Source organism: Eubalaena glacialis, chromosome 2, assembly GCF_028564815.1.
Source record: "Eubalaena glacialis isolate mEubGla1 chromosome 2, mEubGla1.1.hap2.+ XY, whole genome shotgun sequence".
Lineage (NCBI taxonomy): Eukaryota > Metazoa > Chordata > Mammalia > Artiodactyla > Balaenidae > Eubalaena > Eubalaena glacialis.
In genome coordinates this window covers 172085360-172111176 of record NC_083717.1, presented here as the reverse complement: position 1 = coordinate 172111176, position 25817 = coordinate 172085360, and the positions used below count along the sequence as shown (strand labels likewise).

The 25817-nt window shown below is 38.9% G+C and overlaps 1 protein-coding gene across 9 annotated transcripts in view; it reads right to left on the bottom strand.

Annotated features, from left to right (window-relative positions):
* NRXN3 (neurexin 3) overlaps nucleotides 1–25817 on the bottom strand; it is a 1616108-nt gene that overhangs the window by 354826 nt on the left and 1235465 nt on the right. For all 9 annotated transcript variants that reach the window (XM_061182764.1, XM_061182765.1, XM_061182762.1 and 6 more), the window contains one exon: nucleotides 15781–15962. In XM_061182764.1, coding sequence (XP_061038747.1) covers nucleotides 15781–15962 — 182 coding nt within the window. The remainder of the gene's footprint in view (nucleotides 1–15780; nucleotides 15963–25817) is intronic.

Here is a 25817-nt window from a genome sequence, read left to right as displayed (position 1 = left end):
CCCCAAATATTTCTGAGTAGGCAAATATGTACCCTTAGGACAGTAATGTAAAAATCAACTTTTAAGCTCTTCTAAAGTAAATATTTAAAATAGTTGTGTCTATGAAAATGTTTGAGAGCACCATTTATGCATAATACTCGAAGGTATGACCCAAAACTGTTAACACACTTCTGTGTTTGAGGAATCACAAGACCAGGTGTCTGCAGGCGTGGGGCAGGCCAGGGGATGGATGAAGAAGCTGGGGATGTGTGTGACAGAGAGAGGGCGGAGCCTGGGTGGCTGGAAACGCTACGTCATAGAATTGGCAACGGTTCCTCATCCCCAGCTGACCCAGGCCGCGTAGGAACACTGGCCCCATGCAGCTGAACCTTCCAATAGTTTTAAAAGAAACTGGAAATCTCAAATTGCATATGAATTATCTGAAAATTAAAATATATTTGTGTATTGGATGATGCTCAAGGGGCACTAGCTGGGCACATTCTCTAAACCCCACATGGTGAAGACAAGGGACAGCCTGGCCTCTGAGATTAGGAACCAGGACCAGCAAGTTGGAACTAAGTGGAGGAAGTGGGCTTGTCTGTGCACTGATGCCAAACACCAGGGAGAGCCAAGGAAGAAAAGCCTTCATTCTTGTCCTTCCGTTCAGTGAACACAGGAAGGAAAGAGGTGCTGGGGCAGTTGCAGTAGCTCCATTTTAGATGCCCTCACGCAGCTGCCCCGCACACGCTCAGGAGCCTAGTGTGCCGACCTGGTTCCTGACCAGCGAAGAGGGCACAATTGGCTCCAGCCTCGCTGTCAGTCATCGTGAACGGCAGAAAGTCCCTCTCAGAGGCAATCAAATCTTCAACCACCCTGAAGGCAGAAGGGAGCAGAACCATGGCTTCTTACAGACACCCACAGTGACTTCATGGGAGTCTGTTTCCAGCAGGTGCTGTGTGAAAAACAAGACTAGGTTTCCCAAATCTAGCAACTCTAAGTCCAAGGTTACTGGGGGACTCTAGGTGGCCAGCAGCCGAATTGGAGTTCACAGAACAGTGTTGTTCTGTTTAGGCTTTAAAACACACACACACACACACACACTCTTGTCCTGCTGTGTGAAATGTTTGGTCTCAATCCTTTGATTTTGGCCCCTGCAGCAGTGAGATATCACACAAAGCCTTCTGACCAGCTCACGTCACGTACAACCACGTGCACAGAATTTGTAGTCAGCTCTCACTATTCTGCGATATCAATTATTCTCTTGGAGAGAGACATGAGAGGTCAATCTGCACGCCTCAAAGAGAAGTTTGGTCTTCCTGCTTCAGTCGGGGTTTATATCAGAGGAGGATTCTTTGTTAATATACTACTTGCACCAAACACTCACTTTTAACAAAGAAGCAATTTGTGGAAACACAGGAAAACTTACCTAATGTGCCTTCTATGTTCTTTCATGTAAATTATATAAAGTGGGTGTTTCTTGGTTCTCTTTATCAGAAATGAATAGTAATTTACAAGGAGAGAGCTAAGGGTAAGTTCCCAGTTCCGAAAGGGGATCTGTTATGATATGGTGAATACTCAATTCTGGATGAAACACACTGAACTGCTCTTTGGAGAATCCTTGTAAAACAATATTCTTTGAATCTCTGCAAAGATCTAGCTCAAATCAAAGATGGAGATTTAGAGAAAGGGAAGAAAAAGACTTCTATGGTTTTCTCCAGAGCTGTCTTATGTATCTGCATTTCAATCCAATGTTTGCATGTGTTTAACACACACACACAGCTTGAAGGAGGAAGTACACACTCTGTGTTTTGCAGTGTTTGGGTGTGAATCAAAGGGAAACATGTGGTTCCATTCTGTTTCCTGGAACATTCAGTTAAGTGGAGGGAAAAAACCTAATTTGCGTTGATATTGTCACCACAGGGGTTGATTTTGCAAATGCCTGGGGTCGGGGAGGGGAAGCTCTGGGTCAATGTGCAGACCTGATGGTCTATAGGCTTGAAACGTATACTGGAAGTGGTGTGGTCTGTCGCTGGGGAGGTTGGGTTTTCATTTGGTTGATTTTGGTTTTTGTCTTTCTTCTCTGTCAGTTAGTGCTATGTGGATGCCTGCCTCTAGCAATTTTGCTGTCTGTGAAATATGGATGGATGTTCTGAAGGCATCCTGCACAATTATAAAACGAAACAATAGGAATGGCCACAGTCATGTCGAAGAACAAGGAACTGAAATTGGGGGTAAAGATGTTATTCTTTTTTGTTTCATTTTGGTACTGAAAACAAACCAGAGTGGTCGTTACGGTGGTCACAGCAGAACCCCCAGCTGGTGAGAGGGTCCTTTGCTCTGTTTTGATTATAAGAGTAAGGGAGGTTCACATGGAGATCTGGAAAACAGAGATAAGTTCAAAGATGGAAACAAAAGTTTGGGGGAATGCGCCAGTCTGTTAATACTTTAATCAATTAAATATAGATGACCTTGGGCTTTCACAAAGCTCTGCAGAACTTAGGTTCTGACTGCTTGTACCTATTGAGGACTCCCCACCAGAAGGTAAGCTCCACAAGTCCAGGGGTTAGACTATCTTGTTCACTCTTGTATTCCCAGCACCTAGAACTTACCTGGAATGTAGTAGGAGCTGGTTGAAAAAATAAGTGATTCGGGAGGGGGAAGGGTAAGCTGGGACGAAGTGAGAGAGTGGCAATGGACTTATATATACTACCAAATGTAAAATAGATAGCTAGTGGGAAGCAGCTGCATAGCACAGGGAGACCAGCTCGGTGCTTTGTGACCACCTAGAGGGGTGGGATAGGGAGAGTGGGAGGGAGATGCAAGAGGGAAGGGATATGGGGATATATGTATATGTATAGCTGATTCACTTTGTTATAAAGCAGAAACTAACACACCATTGTAAAGCAATTATACTCCAATAAAGATGTTAAAATAAATAAATAAATAAATGATTAAATTGTTTTTCACTAAAGTACTTTACTCATCTTCACCTGCCTGGCTAACTTTAACTTGAGAATTCTATTCCTCCCACCCGCCTCTCATCTAAAGCTAAGTTTGTCATGTTATGCCGCTGTATACATTCGCAACCAGACCTCAGGGAGATTTTTGTCTCTTTTTAACAGGTAGCTGTGCATTGTGGATAGTCCAAGACCCTCCCCCATTGTGCACTGTGTTCTGGGAAACATATCACACCGAACTAATTTTCTTCATTCAAGCTGCGGTGTTGAATTAAACTTTGCTCTTTAGCCATGCAACAAAACCCACCCTAGCACCGCTGATCTAAGTGGCAAATGTGAAAGCTTGCTAACCTTAGGGATTAGTCATCAAGTCAGGGGTAAATTGAAGGGAATCTGCTCCCACTTCAAGAAATGTGATTTCCAGTGAAAAGGTCTACCTTTCAAGTTTTTACTACACTCTGCCACTAGACAGTAGAAACTAGCAGACCAGTGGATGACAGCCCAGGGCTTCTGCAAAGACATTCATATTTGGTTTTAAATTAGAAATACATACAATTAAATACTGACTGCAGAGGGACTAAATGTGTTTTTGTATTATTTGAGATCATTTACAGTTTTTACATAAGAATATTTGAAGACTTCTAATAGAGCATTTATCACACAATGAAATATGTGAAGGCATTTGTCCAATAATCTCTGCTCAGATATGCTATATTTGAGAGGATTTTTGTTAAAATTTGACAAGAAAAGTTGCCTCTGAATCTCTTGGTCCACCATATTGCATGCAAAACCTTAGATTAGTTTCCAAGCCCATTTTGCATAAGGGTGTTTAAGAAAGCAGTTTGGGGGTAAATGGATGCCTTAATGCTGTTGAGACAAAAAACATACTGGGAAGCAATCAAATGCAACATAAAATGAAGAATTTCTTTGAATCAAGAAATAAAATGACTTAGTTCCAATTACATATTCTGCTTTAGTCAAAATACTGTGCTCCACTCCTCCATTTCTGTTTACCATTCTTAACTGCATAGATTAAAAAAAAAAAAAAAAATCACAGGTCTTGCTAAATTCACCCCATCCAACCTCAATACTGAGTAGGTAACTCTTGAAAGCACTATATATGACATTAGAATGAAATATACTGATAGTTAGTCTTCTTTCCTTCTCAGCACTGCAAGCAATGGTTATTTAATCCTCTAAGCCTTAGTATCTTAATCTCTAAAACAGAAGTAATCTCACCAACTTGACAGTGTTGTGAGGACTAAAAGAGCTGATATATACAAAGTGGCAGGCACACTGGAAAATAAATAAAAGAGCGAATACAGAAGTGATTACAAAAACATGCATGTCGTCAGGTAAGAATATGAGTTTGTAGCTATGAAAAATCAACCAGTAAAAGTCATTTCCAAAAGGCTTCAGTAACCTAACTATTGCCGTTTGCATTTTTTTTTTTTAATAGGGAGCATTTTCTTTTTTCTTTTTTTTAATTTAATTTATTTATTTATTTTATTTATGGCTGTGTTGGGTCTTCGTTTCTGTGCGAGGGCTTTCTCTAGTTGTGGCAAGCGGGAGCCACTCTTCATCGCGGTGCGCGGGCCTCTCACTATCGCGGCCTCTCTTGTTGCGGAGCACAGGCTCCAGAGGCACAGGCTCAGTAATTGTGGCTCACGGGCCCAGTTGCTCCGCGGCACGTGGGATCTTCCCAGACCAGGGCTCGAACCCGTGTCCCCTGCATTGGCAGGCAGATTCTCAACCACTGCGCCACCAGGGAAGCCCCTATTGCCGTTTGCATTTTAAAAAGGCCTGAATAATTTTATGACCATTAGTAACATTTGTAGGCACCCAAGCTAAAATAATGATAAGGGTAATCAGATTCCATGCCTCACTGCACATGGTGATCGTCAGGATCGGGGGGGTTTCTTCTTTAGAGAACTGCAGCATGACCGTAGATCCAAATGGCCTCCCCCAAAGCGATGCTCCAAGGGGTGAGAGACAAGGTCTGAGAGACTCATACCTTTTGAGGACCATTTCAGGTCATGGGATCTGGCAGTTGGGTCAATCCCCATTTTGGCTCTGATCCCCATCTGCCTGGTTGATAACCTTCCTGTTGAAAACTACAACCACTTCAACATCTTTTAGGTGTTCATTCACAGGTTTCCAACCACTTAGGCACCAAGAGCTCTAGTGGATGGAAAACTAGGAAAACAATCTTATTTAATTTTGTAGGTCTCTCAATGGTAACAGGGCACATTCACATGCATTCTCTCAATTTACCTTCTCTACTATACTATGAGGTTGGCAGAACAATATCTATATCTCTCCCGCTTATTTGAGATGCCTGCTAGTTGGTGGCAGAGCCAGGACTAGGCCCTGTGTCTTCTGGCTCTGAGTTAGCAATGCTTATGACAACTAACAAGGGAAGAAACGCAAAATGACTGGTGAGAGGACCAGAATGACAAATATTATATGCTGTAATAAATAACAATAAAGACAAAGAAGATGTCCCCACAAAGTGATTTCAAATGACAGATGTTTTTCCAAAAGTATGGAAATAAAAAGCTCTAGAACTGCTTGGGTTTGAAAACCTCTCTCAACCTTTTTGATTTCTGTAAAACTTCACTATCTAGGTTTTGCCTGAACCTGTAGCCTTTTCTTTTTTAGCCTCCTTCCTTTTTCTCCTTCATCTTGTAAAGTTTTGTATATATTTCCCAAGTTCCTACTCATTTATCTCCTTGGATATCTTAGCAATCCTCAGAGATTCCACTGTTACTGCCAAGCTGAGAATTCTCAAGTCCCTACCTCTAGCTCTTATCTCTCATCAGAGTTCATCACACATTTCCTATTGGAAATCTCTACGGATTGACTCTTGGATACCTTATATTTTGCAACACCAAAGTCAAACTATGATTTTATCCTAAAATCTATTTTTCTTACATGTCCCCTATTTTATTGTTGTTGAAATCATAACTTTCCCAGTCTAGACATTCCTTACTTCTCTCTTTCTTCCATCCAACCAGCTGGCAATACCTGTTGATTCTATCTCTGAAATGTCCTTTTGTTTCATCCTCATTACCTGCCTATGATCATCATCATAGAATAAGTCCTTAAAAACATTTTTCCTGGACCACTTAAACAATCACCTGCTATTTATTTTTCTTGAACCCACTGAAAAACATTCTTCCAATGGAGCCAAATAATCTTCCTAAAAATTAAGCTTTGGGCATTTTGTCTTCTGCTCAAAAACTTTCAAAATGTCTTCTCACTGCTTTCAGAAGCAATCTATCAACATGGCATTCAAATTCTCCCCACTACAGGCCTAAAGGACCTGGAAAGAAAAAAAAAATAAACCCAAAACATAGCTATCATCAGTTTAGCATCTATCGCAGACCAGATAAGACTCATTAAACATTTTCACACATTACTATAAATCTTTACACAGACTTGCGAGGTGACAGTTTACAGAGAAGTCAAAAAATTCACCCAAGGACATACAGCTGGTTGGAGGCAAAGCTAGATCTTGAACCACAGACCACTTTCCTCTAAAACACGGGATCTGTCTGCCATTCCACACTGTCTGCCCATTCCCTCAACTCATTTATTCTGGACACACTGAACACCTAATTTGAGAATATAACTTGGATTTCCTTCCTTTGAGGTTACACTCATGCTAGTACCTTCATCTGGCGTGTTCCTTCTCCAGATTCCACCAGCCAAAATCTGACCCACCATGTCCATGTACATTTCTTCAATGTCTACAACCAGTGATATTCTTACTTTCCTTGGTATACAGCCCATCCTCCCTTAAAACGGAGCCATATGTACAATTTTTATTTCCCTCCTTGATATTAAACCTCTTCATATCTCCACCAACTCCAAATAGATTGCCATTTCATAAATATGTGTTGAATTAAAATCATCACCAGTACACTTTCTACTCGGAAACTTTCATTAGGGGTGTAATAGTAGTTAAGAATCAGAACTGGGTCTGAATGCCTGCTCAGCCGTTTATTAGCAGTGCTATCTTGGGAAATTCATTAGCTTCATTAAATATTAGTTGCCTCATTTATAAAGTGAGGCTATTAATAGTGACTACCTCACTGAGTTGTTGTGAGCTCATAATAAGATAAAATAAACAAAGGCCTTGCACAATGTCTGGTACCTGGTACTTTGTCAGTCAGTATTAGTGGTGAGCGACAGCAATGGTAGTCATGTAAGATCATCTCTAAAGATATAGTCTGAAGCAAATGTAGGAAATAATCATCAATGCTATTAAATTACCTGCCAATTTATAGAAAATGGAGTAGAAAAATAAACTGAATTAAAAGAGGTTAACTAAGGAGTCAAGAATAGAATAGGAGACATTTTAATTGGCAATCAACTCCTGTCATCCTGAGTATGAACTGACTTTGGGATGAAGGTTAGTTTGGTTGATCAGCAGGGCTTATCTAAATGTCTGTAAGTGATTCTAGGTTCCAAAGGTGTCATCTCAGGCTGGGAAATGACAGGTCTGGCGGTCAGTACTATCTTTGAGGCTAATACGGTTTATACAGTTCCCTCCGCCATCAATCGGGGAAACACTAACAAGATGAAACAGCCCCAGTGACAGCATCAGGATCTAAGCACATGATGCTATGGGGTGGGTGGCTAATGAATTCCCCAATCAATATGCTGAGGCCCATGCCTTCTGAATGCAGCCAGGGATCTAAAATCCATCGTCTGTAGCTTCAGGGAGTTAATGAGTTATTTCTTGCCCTGATGCACTGAACAATACCCCAGGAGTAATGACTAGTAACAGTGTAAGTGGTGGGTCAATGAGATAATTCATCTAAACGACAGAGTTAAGGTAGGCTTGCCATTAAGTCCTATGAGCCCCAGCACTCACTTGATGGTGCCTAGGGTTTGCCTTGCTTGTTGCACTTTGGATTCATCTGTCTAAAAAGCCTCTGCTATTCAAAACTCGTTCAACTATTTGATAACTGCAATAATCTAGGGTATATGCTACCAGGTTGACTTTAAATCAGTAGTATCCTGATGCTTCCTGAGAATTTTATATTAGTTAAGTTGAAATCTCAAAGATCTGATTAAAAGTCTATTCATTATTTAGGAAAATAAAATATATTGTTTTCTCTGACTTAAAAAAAAGTTAATTGAAAAAAAAGTACCAATAATATTAAAAGCTATCCATGATTGAAAGCTCACTATATACAAGGAGCCATGCAAGAGTTTCAATACATCATCTCATAAATATGTAGAAAACCTAATTTCTCATATTTTAATTACTGTGTTCTTTCAAATCTGTTAGCTCTATGTGAGCCAAGGTTGATCACAGTATCCCCAAAACATAGCACTTAGCCTGGCACATAAAAAGCACTCAGTTCACGTATAAAGAATGTCACTCATGAGCTAAATTCTCTTAATTCTAATTTCTCTAAATTCATACTATGTGTGCATTGAGGATGCTGAAACAGGACTATCATCAGTTAACAGTCAAAGGGTCACTGGTGTAAGTGATAAATGAGAAAGATATGGTCATTTGGCCTCATTTCTCATAACCATTTACCAGCTATAAAATACTTTTTACATGCTTTGTCAACTCAATTTTTATGACTGTATTACTGTAAATTTCATCTGCACACTAAATTTATCATTCATTTTTCTTTTATATTTGAGGAATCAAAAAATCTATGAGATGCTTTTACCTGTACATGTGCTTTTATGTTTCCAGTTTACTTGGTGGCGGCAGCTACTCATCTCCACTCAATCTGGCTGTACCCATACTGGGATGCTCGTTCTAGCAGCATTAGGGGCTCGTTCTAGAGCCCCTTTCTGGGCTCTATTAATGCCCAAGTATAGGGCCAAGCCCTCTTTGTCTTTATCCGGTGCCCATGGTGGGTTTCAAACCACTTTTATACTATCCTCGCCTAGAAAGATTTTGCTCTCCTGATGGTGCTGTTTGTTGTTATTGTTTTGTTCATCTCCATCTTCCCCTCCGTCTTCTCCTCCTCCTCCACCCCTTCCACCATCACCACCACCTCCTCCATCTCCTTCTTTTGGCAAGATGAGATAGGGCTCATACGACTGAAGAAGGAACTTCAGGGCAGGGTGGATTACACTTTTACTGGTAAGTGCAGAGCCCTTTGGAACATTGTACTGAAGTGCAGAAGAAGCACAATGCATCACCTCATGACACTGTAGAGACATAATGCCCTACAATGAGACACCGAGGAAGCTGCAGGAGTCTACTTAGCCTATTGACCTAACCAGGCATCTCTCAGCGGGAACTGGGCTCTTCACCGCGTGCTAACGGAACACACCAAAAGTCTCAATTGTGGATTTGGTTAATTCAAAAATTTGCTTTTGATCAGATAAAATAGGAATTTGCTTGCAGAAAGTGTCTAAGTAGACTTTCAAAAATACTTAAAATGAAATTCTGCTTTCCATTATAAAACATGTTCTTCCTTTCACTATATATATATATTTTTTTCTTGAATGAAGTCATCACCTGCTGCATATTTCATCAAGAAAACTACCATTCTATCTTCATGCAGTCCTTTGCCAACAACAAAACAACTTCTGAATACTTTATTTCCTCTGAACCTCAGGAAATCCTTACTAGGTAAGCTGTTTGGTGCCCATTTAAAAGAAGAGAAAGGTGAAGCTCAAAGCAGTGGAGTGACTTGCTCAAAGCCAAGTAGCTCGCTGGATATAGACAGAAATGAGACTCGGATCCAAATCTTCTGATCACAAATTAAGCGCATTTTTCGACTACAGCTTTCTGCCTTTCAACATGAAGCACGGAATCAAAGTCAACAGATTTAGGTAGCGTCACCTTGGGAATAACAAAGATCTGAGGAAACACACTCGACTCCCGTGCAGGTGCTCTCTCTGGTCCAGCTTACATAAGCAGTCGCTTCCTCAAAACCCCTTCCACTCCCTTCTCCCACCTTCTCCTTCAACTCCGCCGGGATGGAACGGCCAAGCTGGGAGCTACAGACACGATCCCCAGCAGGCCCTCTCCACAGAAGTGGCTAATGATCTGGAAAAGCTCCTAAGGCTAGAAAACCCAAAGAGGTCTTTCTCACTAAGAACAAAGAGCAGCAAAAGGAAATACAGAGCTAACCTGCAGTGCACAGCGCTCTTTGGGAAGCAAAATTGCATCTGGTGGACACCTTTGTTGATTTCTTGTTCTTTCTCTCTTTACTTGCGTTACCAGCCTCGAACGTCAATATTCCTCTGGACTCCCCTGCAGATGCCCCCACGTACAATGCCTGAACCCAGCCCAGTTCTGCCACCGGCCAAATCCAGAGATGAACCTAAGCTAACAGCCACCTAAACTCACTGAAGACTAACCCAGAAGATGTTGATGGTTTGCTGTAAATATCCCACACGGGGACAGCCAAGTGAAGCATCCAGGCCAGCAATTTATAGATGCAATAGATGTGAGCAACAGACCATTTATCATTAACCATTTATCATAATTCAGCTCTGCTCCCATTTTTTCTAGATATCCAGAAGTCTCTTCAAGTGCTATAAATTATGGGAAAACAATACTATACAAGCCAAACTTAATAAATATCTGATTTCCCAAACCTGACACTAAGAGAATACCATCAGTCTTTTTTTGGGGGGGGGGCAGTGTTTTGGAAAGAGAACACTTTACCATTTTGGAAAGGGGGTCAGTGTGAACAATACTAACCCTTTCTCTTCTACTTTGGTTTATGTAAATATCTACATTATAAGTCAGGAGGGAAACAGTTGGGGAAGGTTATAGATTCTTGTCAAACAAAACATGTCCTGACACATAAATTTCCACTGTTCCTGAAAGGCTCATAATTAAAAAATAAATCCAAGAGGATTTACTGTAAATTACACACAGAGAGAATAAAATGAATAGGATGTCTTTTTCACACCCTGCATTAACTACATAAGGAGAAGCTAATTGTTGCCCATTTCTCCCCAACCTTCTATTTTGCAGGTGGTGAAAGGAGGCTGTCAGGAATTTCAGGATAGCAATAGCAAGCACTTCATGGTAATCCTTTCTCTGGTCCTATTCAATTTTGTCTCTATTGTATAAAGAAGGTGAGTGTAACTTGACACAGCTTCATAGAGCCTAGATGAAGGGTCAGTAGGCAGATGTCACTCACAGGAATAGCTTCTCTCCAAATACTGAGCAGATTAATTTCTCAACAATAGATTTCAGTGGCGAGAACTTATATTTGAAACAATAATTTGTAAAAATCCCTCTGCCCTATGATACCCTCCCCTCCACAGAATTTTATTTCATGAACACATACTTCAGCAAAGATCTTTTTGCCTTTGTCAGACGCATTTTGTCTGTGATTTCATTAATATCATGATTAATAACTGACACAGAAAATAGTACATCACAGAAGTGTGAACCGAAAACCAAGAAATGTAAGCTACTTTGAAGCAATCTCTAAATTATTTTGATCTCTTGGCCTTCTCTGATTTTTTTTTAACGATCTAATTCTTGTCTTGTTCAATAAGCCTATGTAATCACCACGAGGCCCAGATGAGTGGGAAGACGTTTGGTTTAAAAGAAATCAGCAAAAGAAAGAAGAGCCTCTGTTCACTTGGTGAGAACAACAGATAATCTGAGCAAACTGTGAAACAGGAAAAGTTGTGCCTACAGCACCTACCCAGCTCTGTCTTAGTGTCTCTTTCTTTGCACCAATTCTTCACCCTAGGGCACCAATGCCTTCATTCTGCCCAAGCTCTCTCCACAAATTCTTGCCATCCCCCCAAGTGTTGTATGTCCCCAAATCAGCCATGCTAATTTCTCCTTCTTGCTTCCCAACCATCCAAACAGAACTCTAACCCTGTCAGAGCAGCTGACCTTAGCCTGGTGGGGTAAAGATAATAAGAAGACTGACCAAACTAATTAGTCAGTGATTCAAAGACCTCCAGGGAACTAAGAGTTGAAAAAGATACCTACTTCCCTAAGGAGTTTTTAGTGTGTGGGGATTTCAGGATGACAAAGGAAGAGATACAGGAGACTTCAAGCATGTGAGGAAGGACTGTGCAGCCTAGAGTGGCAGACATGGCTAGTGGAAGCCAGAACTCCTACTTGCTGGATTTACCTACGGCTCTCACGAATCCTCCCAATGCAAAGCTCGCACTGAGAGAGTGAGAGGCACTCAGAGCGGGCAGGCGAGATGAAGCCTCTTTGCCATTCCTACTCTGGGGTCTCGACGACAGGCGAGTCTGTTTTAGGGTGAGTGCTCATCTTGGGGTCACACTCCCCAGTGTTCTTGGAAGAGCATTTTCTCTTCCCTCAAATAGGTTAACTTGGGGGTAAAAAGGGCTTATTCCAATGACAGTGTTACCACTGCTCAAAACCTCCAAGAATTCCTAGGAATCGCCTTCAGCAGCCATATATAAAACACAAACTCTCAATCTCTTTCCCTCCTTCCTCTCTCGTGCTCTCCCCCGCGCCCCACACACACTAATTTCAGAGTTTAGACTTTGTTTTGGAGCAACGTACTAGCTTGACAACCACTCAGAAGTAGCACCAAGGTATTTTTGGTTATTTCCACAATTAACCCCCCCACTCGAAGAATGAAGCTTTGCCCACATGTGACCCTTGCCAGAGCCCATCTCCAGGCAGACGTGTCCTCTCTTCCTCAGGCCCACTTCGTCCTTTCTTCCCCTGCCCCTGGGATTCACCTTGCCTTCATGTCCTCTTCCTGTCTGTCATCACTTTCTCTTTGTGCCCGTGAGTTTCTCTTCTCCTGGGGGCACTGCAAGGGGGGATGAAATCTTTTACCTCCTGTCCAACCCTTTCTGCTCTCAGTAGTGGCACTTAAATTCCTTTCTTTTTGAGTAATTTTCTTTAGTACAAGGAAACAAACTGTGTTTAATAAACAAATCCACATATGACAGATTGTGAAAGTCATATAAAATATCTTAGTAGGTATTTATGGCTTCATTCTCCTGATGCATCTATGTAAATGTCCAAAACAAGAGGCTGGATTTTGTCATCAAGTCTTTTGACCTTCCAGTTGGAACTTCCCTCTCCAGTGTGGTAAAGAATCTTCCCTTTGCTCTGCCCACTCTGACCTCAGTTTTTTTTTTTTTTTTTTAAATACATTTGCTATATTTATTTATTTATTTATTTTTGGCTGTGTTGGGTCTTCATCTCTGTGCGAGGGCTTTCTCTAGTCGCGGCAAGCGGGGGCCACTCCTCATTGCGGTGCGCGGGCCTCTCACTATCGTGGCCTCTCTTGTTGCAGAGCACAGCCTCCAGACGCGCAGGCTCAGTAGTTGTGGCTCACGGGCCCAGTTGCTCAGCGGCATGTGGGATCCTCCCAGACCAGGGCTCGAACCCGTGTCCCCTGCATTAGCAGGCAGATTCTCAACCACTGCGCCACCAGGGAAGCCCCTGACCTCAGTTTTTAATCACATGTTCTTTACATCTCTAAGAGGACCTTTGCAGCCTAGGGCAGTGGTCACCAAAGTACAGCCTGTAGCCTGTTCTTATACGTACATTTTTACTGGAATATAGTCACACACACTTTCTATCTCTGGTAGACACCAGAAACGATCCATTAGTGAACAAAAAATGATTTGAAATTACTAGACCAATGAAGGGTTCCCATGCTCAAGAGGGTCACAGGCATGTCAGGCCCATTCCAGAATGGTGTGGTTTCTTTACATCGTAGGGTCTCTTTTACTTTTCTCTAAAAATATCAGATGGCATTTCCTAACCCAAGCTCTGAAGGACAATCTGTTGGAATTTTCCAGAATGTTTAAGCAATGAAAGCATCATTGGAATAAGTCTACAATACCCAAGGGGGCTCTACACATTTTCATGTAAAATTTCTTGTATTTTTGCTTTTAAGATTTAACATGGAATGCTTTGGTTCCTCCTAGAAGTTCCCAGAATCCTCATATCCATTTTATAAAAACACTGCCAACTCCAACTAAACTACCAGAAAAAAAAAAAAAACAAAAAACAACATTTCTCTTAAAAGTGGAGATGCTTTACAAAACAGGAATGGGAAGAAATGGATAAACTGGTAGCACATTATCTGACTCGAAAAAGATGCTCATGGCTGTGTCAAATCTTATTCTTCCTAGTAAGTCACACTGAATAAAAAAAGAAGAGAAATCCCCGTGGAAATGCAAGTGAGCTGGTAATAACAGACTAGTTATAGCTGCCATGAAATACTCATTAAGTTATATGCAGCATAAATCTCACAGAGTTTTGTAAATTATGGTGGTTCTTACAGGCCAAATAAACTGTACTAACTATGGCTGCCTTCCTCTGTGCTCCTTGGCATGGCTTTTTAAGATGCTTAAGCTCAGGTTCACAGTGCCATATGGTTTCTGAAGCATCTGAGGAAGCATTAAAGGTTCACAACTCTTTTCAAGACCCCTATTCTACATTTTGAAGGTGATCGTTTCCAAGCAGTCCTTCCCTGCATTCCTAAGCAGAGTCCTGACCTGCTCTGGTTCACTCTGAGATCAGACAGGCTTCCAGCTTAAGCCTCTTCCTTCCAGCTGCTCCGGTTTCCAAGGCATATTGGAAGAGCAGGTGCTGGGGACGGGCACTGCTTCCAGGGCTGAGCTTGCTGCTGTGGTTCCAGCCAGCCACCTCCACTCCAGAGCCCAGCAATGAAATCTCACTCTGCTTTCCTCGGTAGATAGGCACATTAGCAAAACTCACATTCAAAGATTCCCAGTAAATGTTGCCTTTCCTCCTTTTTGGAGGTTGGTGATAATCCCCAGTTGACTTTTCCTCTTAACTGCTTTCCCCCCTACTATTTAAACCTAATTCTTATTGCTCCAAATTAAATCCATTCTTCCTAGTCTTGTCATTGCTAACTAATGAGAACAATTCCTCTCTTTGCTCTTGGTGGCTGCACTTTGGGTACTTATGGATGAGAATCATATCCTTCTTTAGCCTACTTTCTTAACTGCAGACTGCACAGGTGATAAAATGGGTTAACTGTTGCTATAAAAATATTTTCTATCCTCACAACAAAGTAATTTTTCCTCCAAATCATTTTAATTTCTTAGAATTGCACTGTGTTCTTAATGATCTGCAGTGGGTGAGGGTGCAGTCCTATTGGGTTTATATATACAAGCAAACTGCTCTATATACAAGACACACTAATACACCAACTCTTGGTCAATGTGCTGCTTCTTTTTGCCCCACTCACTCTGGCCTCAGTTTTTATCGCATGTTCTTTATGTCTCTACAAGAATGTGTGCAGGCTAGGGCAGGGGTCACCAAAGCACAGCCTGCAGCCTGTTTTTATAAATATATTTTTATGGAATACAGTCATACATATTCTTTAAAAATGTATCGTCTATAGCTGCTTTCACGTTAACAATGGCAGAGTTGAGTAGCTCTGACAGAGACTTACGACCCGAAAAGCCCCAAATATTTCTATTTGGCCCTTTACAGCAAACCTTTGCTGATCCCCCCAACTTAGGAGATCGCTGACACTCAAGGTGGCCTTGCTGCTTGCACCAGGTTAAGATGAACCATACCAGGTCAGTCTCTTATTTACACCTAAGGGGTCTGTTAAGTGTTTCATGACTGGTCAAACCACCCAGAAGGGGAGGGAGTCTGGACAGGAAGAGTTTTAAATTTTCTATCCCCGAGGTACCCTCTGAGCATCATGGTTCGTATCTGAGGGGTAGAATGAGGCTTAATACACACCATCTCCTGGGTATGGCCCCAACACACTGAGGCAACATTACAAGCACGTGCCCCTTTGCCACGTCTATCTAGAATGTTCCACTGCATTTATCTGGCTCACCAACTCAGACCACCAGGAAGACAAGAGAATCCAGGCCACAGTCCGGTACTCACTATGTGAAGCTGAAGGAAGTCCCCGAGGCCTGGGGCGCTGTCTATGCGCACCAAGATGCCGTCCTTCACGGTGGTGCTGAAGCCCACAGCCAGGCGGTCAGAGCGCGTGCTGGGCCTGTCATTGGCCGGCCAGGTGTAGAGGATGAGGCCTCCACTTTTCCCAAAGATGTATGTGGCGCCAGCTGTGAAAGCAAGGAGAGAGGGAGCCGTCAGGACCCTGCAGTGCGTATTGCCAGCTGGGGGTACACTGTTGAGACTCTGCACAGGCAGCTGTGGAGAGAAACGGCCGCCACGTGCCAGTATATGGTGACCAAGAGGGATGGCATCCAAAGCCTTGGAAGACGGCTGTGACCCCAAATTAAAGATGCAGGCAAAATGAGTTAATAACAAAGCAGATGCTAGCCAGAGACATTCCTCGCATCTTCAGATCCTGCTGTATAAGGGCAGAGGGAAGATAACATGCTGAGAGCTTTGCTACATTGTGACAGACAACTTTTCTGCCTTCTTCAATCTAGGCCAGGGCAGGCAGGAGATAGGAAACTAGTTCCCCCATCTCTTAGCTATCAGAATATTCTGGTCAGTGGAGTAGGGAGCAGTTCCAGGAAGGCCACACAAAACTAAAGGTAACGTGGAAGTCCAAAGCCGTTATTCCTTTCCTGCCTGTGCCCTCTGTCACCCTCACAGAAAAGAAAGCCTGAGAAAACCAAGTTACATGACTCAAAGCATTTGCCTATTTCCCACTTACGTAGCTATAAAAAAAGGTGATAAAAATTAATTCTGGAGGTCTTTAAAAAATTAACTCTATATTTTTTTCCCCAGTTGTGGTGTTTATCCGGTATTCTATAAGTTTCTAGCTCCTTTCAAAACTAAATTTCAAAAAGAAGACATAGGAGGCATAGGAAAAAACCCTCAATTTAATGAATTTTGATCATGAAAAGCAGTATTATCAATTATGACTAGCGGGTTCAACATTGTTTTTAATATTTACTTGTGTTTTAGCTCTTATAATTTATAAACCCAGGGGTTAGTAAGAATATATTGACTTAAAAATACTTAGAAAACAAAGAGGAAGAAAAATAAAGAGAATATTTGCATCTCCTAAATTTCAAAAATCTATTTTTACAAACAAGTTTTAAAATCTGAATTTCGGAAAAAGCATGCAGATTTGGTAGCCAGAATAGACTACACCACTGTAGTTTCTATGATTGTGTGTATGTCACCCACAGTGAGAAGTTCCATATGTCACTCATTTCAAAGTTCAGAGAACATTTGGCATCAGATTTTCTTGTGTTTCCCACTGAACATAGTCCAATCCTTGAAACTGTTTTAAAGCAACATTAGACAAGCATTCATATATCTCTAGCATTTACTAAAAATCTCAATCACTGGTTAATTTACTTTACAGACAATATTGGGTTGAATTATGTTGTTTCAAGAAGAAATGAGTTATTCAGCTTGTTTAGAAATAACAGAGTAAGCTGCTATGAGGCTAGAATTAGGAGTATATGTCATATGCCATGCTCTTCTAAGGCATTAAGCCACGTTGTATTCTGAGGCATATAGAATCTAATTTGTCCTCTTTGAAAGGTCACTATTCTAGTTGCTCCAATATGCTCAGTTTGTGTATTGTATGCAGCATAACATTATTTTCCTTTTATGAGTTTCTCAATTCTTAGGGGATGGTGTCTGAAAAGCCCTCCACAGTCATCTGGAAAATTTGGGATTGTAGTATGGAAAGTTTATGTTTAATTCTACATGCAAAACAATGTTTGTTCCTTATTATCCACAAACACCCTCAAAGATTCTTAAAATTAGAAATGTGGATATAATGATTTACTCTTGATATGTCACCATCTGTGAAGAATTTAAATAATTCCATTTCTGTAGATGATTACAAATGTCATCACCATTCCCTTTACTCTTTATTTGGAAAACTGAAGGTTACTCAGTGATTAATATATAGAATCACCAAAAGTGCAAATCAGCCTGTGACATTTTGTGGCAATTTATAAAATCTTACCCTATTCTATCCTAAATATATAGTGGATTCTGCTACAGAAATAAACCCATACTCTATCAGGAAATACTTTTGTCACTACAGAAAGAAAAAGTCAAAAGTTGATAACAGCAGCAACATATACATAGTGCTTTACAGTTTGCAAAAGTGTTTTTCAGATTTATTAGCTGGGTCTTCACAGCAGTTCTATGGAATATTTCATTTGTTAACACTGTTTGGAAACAGAGACCCAAATATCTGACTTAAATAAGTGGCACCTCCTTTAAGTCTCCATCTGGACCCTCCGGCCTCCAAAAGCCTGGCTTTACCATATACCAATCACAGCTTAATATCATTCTACAATAAACTATACCAATGATGTAAAGTTGACTGTACTTCATTTTTTTCACACCTTCTCATGAGAATGAAGCAGAATGAAAACAAAGCCATAACCCCTAAATCTGACATGTTTTCAAAAGCTAGTCTGGCTTTCTCACCATACAAATAACTTTACAAACTTTCTACTCTGCTTATATTTCACCCACTGCCCTGTTCAGTAATTCTCAATACAAAGAATACAAAGAGGAAGAGCATTTTAAAAGATAAATACACAACTTCTTACATGGAGTGGCTAGAAGGTCACCGTGACTTCAATTTTTAAATAAACAAAGAATGAAACTACACTATGACAATATTACGGTAAGTAGAAAGAGAATATGATTTAAATTATTTTTATTGCCTCTTGTTCTGAATTTAGGATATCACTATGTTAGATAATTCTAACTTTATAGGTGAAAAGGGCATAAAAGGTACAAAGTCCTTAGCATACAGCTTTTTCTGCTATATAGAAGTAAATTTTAAAATGTATTCTTGGTACTGAATTTGCTAGTAAGGGTGACTAAAGACCCTGAATGCTTCCATAGTCCAATGTTGGCTTTAGAGGAAGTTAATTAATAGTTACAACCCTCTGCTCTGATAACTTGTTATTTTTTTCTTCTTTAATTAGCTTTGTTGTCTTGCATGGTTTTTAAAGATAAATACATGCTTTCTGTTAATTTTAAAATAAAATGCCTAGAGTCCCAGGGGGAACATGGAATTATTTTACTTTACATTTTCAAACTAAAAAGTTAATTTTGTTATTTTTAAATGTGGATTACAAATCAACTTTTTGGGAACATCCCAGGAACCACAAGAATCCTCTTTAATCCATTAACAATTTTCACTTCTAAGACATGCAATACCAAATCACATGCTTTCTACTCCGAGAAAGAGACTAGCGTTTCTGATTGCTGGTTTCTCACTGTGCTCAGTACGCTGGTACTAAGATCATACTACATTTATTAATAATCAGAACCATGGAAATTTCCTGCTTGCTAACAAAAAGTGATTCATTCAACTGATGAAAAAAATGCTGTGGTGGTATTTTGGCCATTTAACATTGCAGTGTTTGCAAGTTTGCAAGCAGCTGAAGTTGCTTTGCTGAGTTCCAGCCAACACAGTATTTCAGGAATGGAATCTCCACACTGTCACCATTAGCCATGATAAGGTGGATATACTCATCTTCAAATAGTCAACAAGCATGACATGTTATCTAACACACAACTTCTTTTGTCTCGAAAGCACCAAAAATGGGTTTGGCTTATTGTTTTCATAACTGGATAGCTCTCTACTGGGAGGGAGCTGATGGTGATTTTGGCAGCTCCATATACGTATAGCATATTACTTTTCTGGATACCAACAGGAACAGAATCATGGTCCATTTTAAGATTTACATTAGACATAAAAATAATATATATATATACATATGTGCATTAATATGCATGTATGTGTGTGTGTGTATGTATGTGTATAAAAAAAGGAAAGTTTAGTTAGAAAATAGAATAGACTACCTGGAATTAATTTATTATTTTCCCCATCAAATAATTATAAATAAAATGGCTCCAGAAAAGCATTTATATATAATGTCGGTTATATATTTATGTTTAAAAACAACAAATTAGCTTTTTCTGAAATAATGTTCAGTTGGTATTAAAATGGAACAAGTTTGGAAGCATCTCCCAAGGGAGACCTGAAAGAGTTAAGTTTAAAGAGAACTAACAGGGAACTATACTCAGTATTTTGGAATAACCTATACGGGAAAAGAATCTGAAAAAGAATATATATATGAAATATACACATATTATATATATAATATGTACATATATATATATAATATGTATATATAATATGTACATATATATATATAATATGTATATATAATATGTACATATTATATATATTATATATACATATTATATATATATATATAAACTGAATCACTTTGCTGTACACCTAAAACTAACACAACATTGTAAATCAACTATACTCCAGTAATAAATGAATTAAAATAGAAAAAATAAAGAGAACTAGATAATTTACTGGTAGAAAAGTGTAGCAGGTAGAAAAATAAATTAAGTAATAAGTATAAGTCTTAGCATGCAAACCACCTGGTAGGTAAACTAGAATAAGAAACAAGATGTCAGACTCCTTCTCTGGTACTCTTTGAACACTGCCTGAGAATTTAGTATAAAATATCAAGGCACCAAGGTATGTCTGTCTACCTCTATTATATCAGGTTCCTATTCCTTATTTCTATTTTATTACTCTTTCATCAACCTTATTCACATTTGTATTCTTTACTGTAAACTGGTAAATCCTTTTGGAAAATAGATTATCAAGGACATAAAATATATTATGCCAGTAGATGTAGTTATTGCTATTAACTTAAAATTATCTTTTATTCATGTCAATTATCATACAGATAATAAAACCAAAATGGAAAGACTTTGAAAATGACAAGTATCTCCTCTAGGAAATGAAGACGTATAGAGCTCAAGGGTCTCGTAATTACTGATGACTTGAAAAACACAGTTTCTCAATTTCTTTTACATATTTAGTTTGCTCCATGGTTCCGCTTACGGACACCCCTGGCTCTTTTGGGAGTGTTCATAACAGTAGGGTCTTATAATTCCATACCTTCAAATGGGTTTCAAACTGCTTTCTTTGCGAGTATCTCATTTGATGTCTTTCCCCAGTACCCACTGAAGTGTTAATGGCAAATATTTTTGTTACTGTTTTAATAGAAAAGTAAACAAAGGCTCAAAGAGATTAAATGACTTGATTTGGTGTTAAGTGTTGGAACTGAGAGTAGAGCCGGATATTCCCTTTCTTAATTCTGCCTTCTTCTCCCCTCCGCAGGGGAGAAGCTGTCCTGCTGACCTATGGGATGTATCAATAGCTTCCCTAAAGGAATTCCTGGAGACCAAGAGCTCCACGAGGAGAAGGGGAGGGTAAATTACAGATGAAAAAAACTATGAACAACAAAATGTCTGCATTACAGAGGGAGCCACGAGGGAATACGAGATATGTGATATAGATTTTAGAAAGAGCCCTGCAATGTATTTATTCAATGTACGGTTTATTATGATCTACTTTGTCTACTCCCAAATTTTAAAAATAAACACCAAAACTGATGATAAAGTAGCCTTAAATAAAGCAAAACTGAAGGGACTGAACATTAAGAGAGAAATTTCATGTATTTTAAAGAACATCCTTTATCTTTGGCAAAGAAATGATCAGATTTACTGCTCAGCTAACTGAGGAACTGACAACATTGCCTGAGTCAAGTATATCATTGGGGAGATCCAAGTCCCATTTCTTAAACAATGCTCAGGCAAGGTAAGGGCTCTCTCCATAAGGGGCAATTTCTTTCTCTTTCTTAAAGAAAGAATGATTAAAACCAAAGGGCATTAAGCCAGAAAACACGGAGGCAACATTTCAGAGCACATCCTTCTATTAGAGATAAAGTATATGAGGCTCTATACATTAAAACTGATCTAAAGTAAAGCTTCCAGGGACACACTTAAATTTCCTCCTGCTTAAAAGAATTTTCATAAGCTCATTATTTTTTCCTTTGGGGCAATTATTTCTTTCACAAACCTTTGGTAGTGCTTTACAATGCTAATTATGATACTAATGTTACTAATATTAATAATCATACTAGCTATATGTATGAATCACTCACTATATATTATAGCATACAGTATAATATTTCAAATTCCTATATCTTTCATTTTAGATACTGTTGCTGTATTAGTTTGTTAGGGGCTGCCATACACAAGGTACCACAGACTGGGTGACTTAAAAAACAGAAATTTATTTCCTCACATTTCTAGAAACTAGAATTCCGAGATCAAGGTGTCAGCAGGGTTGATTTCTTCTAAGGCCTGTCTCCTTGGCTTCTAAATGTTCTTCTCCCTCCCTGTGTCACCACGTGGCCTATCTTCTTTACCCATCTGTGTCCTAATTTCCTCTTCTTATAAGGATACCAGTCACATTGGATTAGGGCCCACCCTAGTGACCTCATTTTAACTTAATTACCTCTTTAGAGACTCTATCTCCAATTACAGTTATAGTCTGAGGTACTGGAGGTTATGACTGTAACATATAAATTTTGAGGGGACACAATTCAGCCTGTAACAGTCACTCTTCCAGTTTTAAAGATGAGGAAAGCTATATATAGAATGAGGTTAAAAACAAAAAATAAAAAACAAAAATAACTTGCCTAAGATCCAAAGAAATCAGGAATTTAATCCAGATCTATCTAACTTAATGATCTACATTCTTTTTACTATGTCAAACTGTATGCCCTAATATGTTTCCTTTGACTTTACCTATGTATCTGTGTGGGGATGGGGATAATGATGGAGAGAAGAAAGACAATGGCTTGCTAACATGTGGCAAAAAATAAACAACAGCAAACAAGATGGAAACTCAATTTCCACGCAATGGAAATGGCAGTAGAGGCTGATCATCCTGACCATTTTATCTTACTTAAATGACAATGGTTTCATATGAAGTTGTTCTCTATCAAGTATATAAAGCAAGGTCAGACAATAGCCTATTCCTGATTAATTACACCATACTCATAAAATTCTAAATTATGAAGAGTGGACTCTATAATGAGGTTTATTTCAGAGATTAACTATAGTCAACTTAATTTAACTTTCATAACCGAGCTAGTTTTTTATATAGCAAAACAAAGTAAGTCCTAGGAAATTACACAGTATTCAGGTTTAAGAAAATAAATATTAAGCTTTACTGTCAAACAAAATGAAAATTCAGAACCCTTCTGTACCATGAGCTCCTGAAGGACAGGGTTGTTTAATTTATTTCTCTATCAACACTGTGAATGCTCAGGAAATAAATGCTGCTGAATTAATCAATAAAACTTGGCTCACCTACACTTTCATATCTTCACACTGTCATTCAGGCATCTTCCCATTAATCCATCTCAGCTTTTTGTCATTTCATCTCATTGTGGAAATATTTTATAAATACTCATCAATTAGGGTTCACAACATCTCCTATGATGGAATAGCTTCCAATTTATAAGAGAAATCTAACTGCAAAGACATTTGAATGATTTTTCTTTGGTGAATTTTTGGCAGGCTCAGATAAGAAAATCACACCCACTTTTAGTCAAATTGTTTTATGTTTACCCTTCAGTTCCTAAATTACATTGCAAACAGTTTTTAGGATATATATTTCATATATATATGAAAATACATCTTAGATTTAACAAGAATACACAGTAGAAAAGCAAAGTAACATATTTAAGAATGGCAATGTTATCATTCTATTTTACAGAGCATTAACTAAGTGCAAAGACTTTATATACATTTGTCCTTAGGCAAAATAGAAATGAATGAAAAGAAAAATAAAAATGATCATTTTATAATAACTCAACAGCCTCTTCTGTACCAGTTTTTGGAACTCATTCCTTCTGATGACATCTCATGGGACATGCTAGAATAAAAGGGAGGTTCAGAGTGCATTTATCTGCCTTCTTTTCCTCCTTTTATTCCACAGCTTTGAAATACCTTCTGTTATAAGAGCAATCAAGGGATTTCTAAGCACTGAATATTCTGTGAAAAAGAAATATAGATGAAGAGTAGTTGCTTATTTCCAGTGCTTTGATTTAAATTCTTGATTTATATGGACTTCACACTTTGAAGGGGCCAGGGAATATAAACAGATGACCCTGGGGTATTTATGGTTCTAATTCTTAAAACATGGTTTTCCCGAAAAAGTTGGCTAATATTTTTAAGAGTTATGACTCCTGCTTCTATGAGACACATATCTCTTAATCACAGAACCTATGTCAGAGTTAGGCAAAAGGAAGAACCTTCAACTATTAAGGTCCCTTCTCTGTATCTATCATGATCATTTATCTTCACTGTGCCTAGTTGCCCGATGATTAAGAAAGTGATAATACCACTCCTGCCCACGGATCTCAGAGAGCTGGAGTAAGGATCAAAGTAGCTATCAGATCGCTTATATGTGGAATCTAAAATATGACACAAATGAACTTATTTACAAATCGGAAACAGACTCACAGACATAGAGAACAGACTTGTGGTTGCCAAGAGGGAGGGGCGTTGGGGAGGGATGGATTAGGAGTTTGGGATTAGCAGATGCAAACTATTATATATAGAATGGATAAACAATAAGGTCCTACTGTATAGCACAGGGAACTATATTCAATATCCCGTGATAAACCATAATGGAAAAGAATATGAAAAAGAATATATATATGTAAAACTGAACCACTTTGCTGTACAGCAGAAATTAACACAACACTGTAAATCAACTGTAGTTCAGTAAAATGAATTTAAATAAATAGCTATCAGGTACACTATACAGAACTCTAGAAATAGTTTAGTATTTCCATTTTATGGTGATCACCTAAAAGTGAAGGAACTCCCCAAAGCTACTGTACCTGTAGGAGACTTTCATTTTTCTATATGCCCAGCACATCTTCCCCCTTTATCTTGAAACATTAAGCCCCTTCACATGGAAACTACTATTTTCTCCCATACCAATCATGTGATTTAAATGGTAAGTGTCAACCCCTTAACAGATTTTGCCCTTTATATACAGCTGATTAGCTAAGGTATGGTAAATTAACCCCAGTTGGGCCAATCAAAGTCCGTCACTACATTTTTTTGTAACCTGGACCCACAGAAACACTCCATCAGTCTCTCCTTGATGATAAAGTTATGCCAGAAGAGGCACACAGCTGCCACGGCCACATTTCCTACCATGGGAAAGAGGTAGTGAGAAAATAAACACTGGCCTAAAGAGTGAAGTCAAGCTGTTGAGTTGGGAGTTGGACACTGAGAGAAAATCTTATTTTTTGAGTACTTGGTTTTAATGGTCCATGTTGTGAAATTGTGCCTTCGTGTTTCTTATATGAAATTCTCAGTTGCTAACTTTTTTAGTTTAAGCTGGTTCAAATTTTGCTTCTTTCACAACTAGAAAAGTCCTGGGTAGTAAACAACTGGTAACTATCCCAGTGCCTGGAACATCTAGGGGCACAATAAAAGGCTTGATAAATGAATTGGCAAAGAACGACCAAGATGAGCAACTGATACATTACGGAGGAATCTAAATCTAACCTAAGCAAAGGAGCCCATTCAGTAATTCGTATACATTTCAAATGGGAACATTTGTAAAACTGATCATGTTCTTGTTGACAAATCCTTAATGATTTCCATAATTAGGTATATATATATATATATATATACACACACACACACACACATATATATGTACATATATATATCTCCAAAACCCCAATGAATAGAATATTAGAATATTAATAAAAGGAGACTGCTTTATATCAAGTCCTATAAACTACAAATAAAGCTTTACTCAGAAGGAAATGCCTTAGATAATAATAAAGGAAATGAACATAAATGAACTGAACTTTCAACTTAACATACTATTACAAAAATAAATAAACTTAATAGCTCAGATGTGATGATTAATACAAGCTGAAATTTACCCAGTGTATTTTAAAAATAATAGTTAAAAAACCCAAAGCTTGTTAAAAATGTCAAAGAAAGTATATAAACCCCTGAAAAACCAGAAATAAGAAAAACCAAAAGAGAAAAAAATAGAATAGTAGAAATTATAAAGGAAATATAACCATAGCTAT